This window comes from Parambassis ranga, unplaced genomic scaffold (genome assembly GCF_900634625.1).
Source record: "Parambassis ranga unplaced genomic scaffold, fParRan2.1 scaffold_24_arrow_ctg1, whole genome shotgun sequence".
Classification (NCBI taxonomy): Eukaryota; Metazoa; Chordata; class Actinopteri; family Ambassidae; genus Parambassis; species Parambassis ranga.
The window spans coordinates 1,551,588-1,557,932 of record NW_021144797.1 but is presented as its reverse complement, the minus strand read 5'-3'; the positions used below and the strand labels follow the sequence as shown (position 1 = coordinate 1,557,932).

Genomic DNA, 6,345 nt, shown 5'->3' with positions numbered 1-6,345 from the left:
GGCGGAGACCACACAGGATCACTCTGTGTCATTTTAAAAACACAAACGCACAGCAGTATTACATGCATTTAAAGCAGGCCTGTCAAAGCTAAGTAAAAACATTCTTTTCAGCTTTTGCACACAGGTAACTTGTTTTGTTTTGCATCTGTGAAATTCACAGTGGTTCAATTGTTCTTTTGAACAGGAACAAGTAGAAAGCAGACGAGATGTCAGAGGAACTCGTAAAAGACTACCAGGTCAATTCTGTCATATTCTGATTACTCCAAAAAATAGAAAATATTAAGTGTACTTAATTTCTTAATTAATACTCGTAAGTGGGCAAAATACATTTCTTTTAAGCAACGAACAATTAAGCCTCCAATACACTGTGCGATTTTAGGGAAGTCTGTGTTTAACACCAACTCACACAGTATGAATAAAACGCATGCGATGTCAAGTCAAAGCTCATGATGTATGTGCTCACACTGTACAGTGCAATGGCCGGCTGCGACGTCACTGCTCACGCTACACGTGACTTAAGTTGCTCAGGTGATCACATTGAACCAGAAACTAAACATGTCGAACCCGGAGCTGTTGCTGTTTCAAAGGAAAAATCTAAGTCAGTCACAATCTGTGCTGCTTGTTGCTGCCACAGCTCATCAAATACAGCCTCCATCAATCCTGCCCAACGCTGTGTGGGTGCCACCATGTTAAAATACAAAATACATTTCTTTTAAGCGAACAATTAAGCCTCCAATACACTGTGATTTTGGGGAAGTCTGTGTTTAACACAAACTCACACAGTACGAAACCCAGAACCATGATAACCATGTTTGTTATCATCTGAAACAATTTCGTGCAGGTGCAGTAACGTCAAGCATGTTCAGCAAATGCATACACAGTGGGAGAAAACACAGACTTCGGGCCGTATTTCTGCTTAAACTGTGCGATTCTCTCATGAGGGGCGACAAAAATATTAAACATGTCAGAAATTCAACCGATCAGCCGATCGCCATTCATGCGACGTTAACCGCCTTGTGAGCCCAAGTACACTGTGCAATTAAAGACGCACGACAAAGCTGAAATTCGGCCCGACCCAAAAAAATCGCACGACTCACAATTCGGGTCAAAATCGGACCAAAATACACACAGTGTATGCCCGGCTTCACTGGGGTATAAAGGGAACACTTACACAATGTAACAAGTCAGTCACACTTGTGTGAAATCAGCAAGCCTTATCTAGACATGGAGGACAGTCTCCTCATGGAGGACAGTGATATGCAAAGTGTTCGATCTTTGTTGACACAGTTAGAAGAAATCTTTGTTCATATCTTTACCAATGTCAAACTGCTGACAGTCGGCCGGGTAGAGGAGGAGAAGAAGACCCATGAGAAGCAGGTTCCATGGTGTAATGGTTAGCACTCTGGACTTTGACCGAGGCCGGTTCTAGGCAGGGGCAAGAGGGGGCAGTGCCCCCTCAAATAAAAGTCTTGCCCCCTCAAATGAAATTTTTAGACGTTGAGAAAGCATATGTAATATACTTCACAAATTTAATATATTGCGCGTTGATAAAATCATCGGTAGCAGAAAAATCCGACAAGAAGGGGCACTTTTTATTAGCTTCTGTCCGTCCGCTGTGTGTATTCACAGGCTACAGCGCACACACACACACACCCTGAGTAAACATCCAATCAGCGTCCGTATGCAAATGAGTCAGCACGTAGTCTAACGGTGTAGTGACAGGTTTCAGTGTGGTTACGGAGAGGAAAGAAGCTGCACACACGCATCTCGGGGAGTGTGAATACTCCGCGCCGAAATGAACTTTGTTCTTGTTCTTGCCACCTCGGGAGCGAGGAGAAAGTTCTTTGTTCTCGTGGAGCATGCTCCCAGCTCTACAACAAGCACAGAGACGTGTCCATGTCTGCTGAATGTGACAGACTGAAGACAAATGACCGCTGTCTGACAGAGCCCTACTAAAACCCCGCCTCACACTGTAGTTCTGTTCTGTTTCAGATCACCACTGCAGTTTCTACAAAGCCAGCTTACTTAATTTCCACTCCAGCTCTAGCAGGACAGACACTACAATGCATCCATTTTATGTGAAACTTTGCTTTGAGACTGTGGTTGTAAAGTGGACAGGAGTAGAGTGCTTTAAAAAAATACAAATAAAACGAACAAATAATAAAAAAGAGAAAACATCACATGATCTATAGCCTATCTGCTGTGCTTTATTTATTTTAGTGTTACTTTTATTCATAAGACTACCTTTGTGTTTTGTAAACTTAAACTTACCTTAGATTACATGTTTTTGAGAATGAGACCATCCAGATAAATGTTATGTTGTTGATGACTAAAATCTGGATTAAGGATATTTTATTTATTCAATGTTTATGTTTCAGTTTTCCCCTGAGGGATCCACCTTATAGTGGTCAGGGGGATTGCGTGCCTCAGTGCTATACCAGCAGAAGCTTAGTCTTCAGGTGGGACTCACAAGTTGGGTAGGTCTGAAGATAAAGGCCTGACAAAGTGCAATCCACTTCTCCAGGCTTTTGACACAGCTAACAACCCAACTCAGCAAGGAAAATACTGTCACTATAAGACCAGAGGAAAAAAGTGCTTTAACATGAAGTGTACACATGATGTCCCCTTCACATTTCTGACTGCCCCCTCATACATGCCTGTCTAGAACCGGCCCTGACTTTGACTCCAGCGATCTGAGTTCAAATCTCAGTGGAACCTTTTGTTTGGACAGTAATACTGGTGTTCTTTCTACTTTCTCTAAAAACTCAGGGCTCACTTTGCAGATTTCCAGTCAGCATGTTGTAACTGAATAACTATCAGAGTGTATCAGAAGGAGAAGTTACATAAAAACAGAATTTAAATCTCTCTCCTAAATGACACCTTAATCTGGGATTAATAATGAGTATAAAAGTAGCTGAAGACATAATTTATTAAAGTATTATAACAAATACCTCCTTCATAGGGGCTGTCTTGATAACTGCCTCTCATTTCCACCTGTTGTCTGTTCCATTTGCACGAGTTTAGGGGGGCGGGCGATTTAGTCGACTAAAATTCTGATATATATTTTTTCATGAAATAATTCAGGTTTGAAGTGCAATAAAAACAGGCACAGCTTTAACTTGTGTTATTTGAAATAAACACCTCTTTATTTAATTGCTATGACCTTTTTACAAAAGAACCAGTGAACAGTGAGCTGCTCTCCCTGAATACACTGTTCAGTCATGACTTTCTTCATGAATACTCCATAACTACAGGAAAACACTTCAGTGACAACTTAGAAACTAGGGCTGGGTATCGATTCAAATTTCAAGAATCGATTCGATTCCGATTCTCAAGATTTATAATCGATTATCACGATTCGATTCGATTCGATCCGATCCGATCTCGATTCTGGTTAGTATTATTAAACCATTTTGAGTTGTTACCTGAATCACTTGACTGTGTATTTATGCAACATATTAATCCTAGTGTTATACTGACATTCAACAGCAAATTAATGAAGTATTGGTAGTTCATGATGACTGTAAAGACCAATCCCCCTCCCAGAATGTTGATACAATTGCTTTCACAAACATGCTGTGGGTTAGAATACAGATCCAGGGCAGCAAACGGAGTATGCCGGAGGTGTCTATACCTGCAGCAGCTGACTGCTACTGGGATACTAACCTGGTGCATTATTGAAAATATTATATTAAAAATTCACCCAAAAGCCATTACTGTTGAGTACAAATGCACTTTTATTTTAATTATCAATATAAAAAACTAAAACATTCTCAGCCAGTGTAAATGTAAACATTGTTTAAAGTATGGCTTCAAAGTATCTAAATAAAAATCACAGTACAGTAACTTAGGAAATATAAGTGTCTAAGACAATCAATTGCCTTTAAAGTGCAAACATGTAAACTGTACATTTTAACTCGTACTGTAAACAGAAACAAATAGAGAAAGGCGTCGCCTATTAAAGTGCAAATAAAAATAAACTGGAAGTAAACTTAACTTAAGACAAACTGGGTAAGCTGTCCACTGGTCAACTCACTTGGGAATGGAAAGATTTTTCTGCATGAAAAGTAGCTCATTGACATGCCCTGGGGTAAGGCAGCTTCTTTTTGCAGTGATGATGTCACCTGCAGTTGAAAAAACCCTCTCAGATGCGACACTGGTCCCAGGGACACAGAGATATCGCTTTGCCATATGAGCCAAAAGAGGATACTCGTTTTCATTCTCTCTCCACCAGACCAGAGGATTGTCCTGCAGTCCTGCAGGTCTCCTTGCTCTGTACCTTTTGATCTCATCTTCTGCCTCTTCTGCTCGAGTTTTCTGTGCTCCCCCCTCCTCTCTTAGTCTGTAAGCTTCCCCAAGGAGAGACTCCATGGTGCTGGATTGTTTGTGGTTGGCTGCAGGGGGTTGAGGTTGCACCTCTTCCTCCACTCCATCTGCTTCATCATCAGCATCATCTTGCTGTTTGAGAGAGTAGAGAGAGAATGTGTATTGTATACAGAGGTGTATGTCTGTATGACAGTGAGATTTTTTTCCACATGGCTTTGTATTATTACTTACATTAGATGCTTCTTCTTCCATCCCAACCACTGCTTCAGTCTGGAGTCTGGAAAAGGTGCTGTCTCGCTCCTCCTCACTCAGGAATGGCAAGGCTTTGAAGCGTGGATCGACAGCTGAGGCAACATGCAGCATGTCCTTCTGGTTCAAATACCTGAAATTTAAATTTCACACATTTAAATAATTTTATACAATCAGAGGAGGGTGCTAATGTTTTCTTATGTTTCATTTAATTCATATCACACTCGTTCACTCTCACACACACACAGCATAGGCCTACCTTGTGCTCAGGTTTTTCTTGATCTCATCCTTGATGTCCTTAACAACTTTGGAGTCTTCTGGGAGGCTGGTCATCTCCTTCAGCAGCATGGCATGCAGGGGTGCGATCACTGAGAGAGTTGGGGACTTTTCTTCTGACATGACTTGAGTGGCTGTCTTCATTGGCTTCAGAGCTCTGACCACATCTTCTGCATCTGTTATGTCTTCCTCTTTGAGGCTGCACAGATCCTTTTCCTTTCTGCGGACTTCAGGTGAGAGCAGAGCGGCAGAGATTGCAGGTTGCTGCTCCAGAAAGCGTTCTAGCATTTCCAGCACACTGTTCCACCGGGTCACAACATCAATTGTGAGCTTGTGTGCTTTCAGCTGCAGTAGCTTCTGCTTTTCTTTGAGAATGCGGGTGGCTGTCGTACTGCGATGAAAGAATTTGGCGATGTGCCTCACTCTCCCAAGCAGGCGTGCAATATTAGGGAGTTTGAAACCGGCCTGCGAGGCAAGGTTGATGATGTGTGCAAAGCAGCCAACGTGGGTTAGCCCCATAATCTCAACCGCATGGACCATATTTGCTGCATTGTCAGTAACCATGACGGGGTCTTTGCTCATCAGCCCCCACTCCTCTATCGCCACTGTCATCATTTCTGCTAAACTGGCAGAACGATGGTCAGTTTCAACCTCCGTGGTCTGAAGTACGTATGAAATGAGGTTCCACTCCTCGTCTATGTAGTGTGCCGTTACACTCATGTATGATTCCGTAGCCACTGATGTCCAGGTATCACTTGTAATGCCCACCCTCACTGCTGACTTGAGCTTACTTTTTACATCTTCTTTGACTGACTGGTACATGTTTGGAATAACTTCTTCAGACAGACGTTTGCGAGACACCATAACATAAAGCGGTTCAGTTACCTTAATTAGCCGCCTGAAGCCCTCGTTTTCAACAACAGAATACGGGCGCATATCTTTGCAAATGAAGCCCGCAATCGCCTCAGTTATTTTGAGAGAACGTGCAGAATTGGCTGGTAGTTGTAGTGTTTGCTTAAGTTTCATCTGTTGTGACCCGGTGGACGGCTTTGACATGAGATCTTGGTGATGTCGCAACATGTGGTTCCTGAGGTTGGTCGTATTCCCGCAATACTTCACTTCCATTTGGCATACCTTGCATATCGCTTTGCTTTTGTCAAGCTTATCTTTCTCTTTGTCGTTTCTGAACCCGAAATGGGACCAGATAGTAGCTTTGACCGTGTCGGGCGTTTTTAAAACCAGGGCTTGGCTAACGTTGTCGCTAGTGTCCGACGCCATGTTCATTGTTTTTATGTCTTCACAGCAAGCGCGCCTACGTAAATTCAATGACGCGACTAATGGGGTTAAAGTTCACCGGAGGAAAATTTATTTTAAAAAATCGATTTTTGGACGTACGAATCGATCTTTAGGAAATAAAATGAGAATCGATTTAAAATCGGAGATTCGATTTTTTCAACACAGGTCTATTAGAAACAGTGCACATGCTGTAAAACC

The 6,345-nt window shown here is 42.2% G+C and overlaps 1 protein-coding gene across 1 annotated transcript; it reads right to left on the bottom strand.

Moving 5' to 3' along the window:
* Positions 1-4,120: 4,120 nt before the first annotated feature.
* On the bottom strand, positions 4,121-6,129 carry LOC114430564 (zinc finger BED domain-containing protein 1-like). Its single transcript, XM_028398638.1, has 4 exons — positions 4,835-6,129; positions 4,558-4,708; positions 4,280-4,458; positions 4,121-4,124 (listed from the first exon to the last, which is right to left on the bottom strand). The coding sequence occupies exons 1-4, from the start codon at positions 6,127-6,129 to the stop codon at positions 4,121-4,123; spliced, it is 1,629 nt and encodes a 542-aa protein (XP_028254439.1).
* Positions 6,130-6,345: the final 216 nt, after the last annotated feature.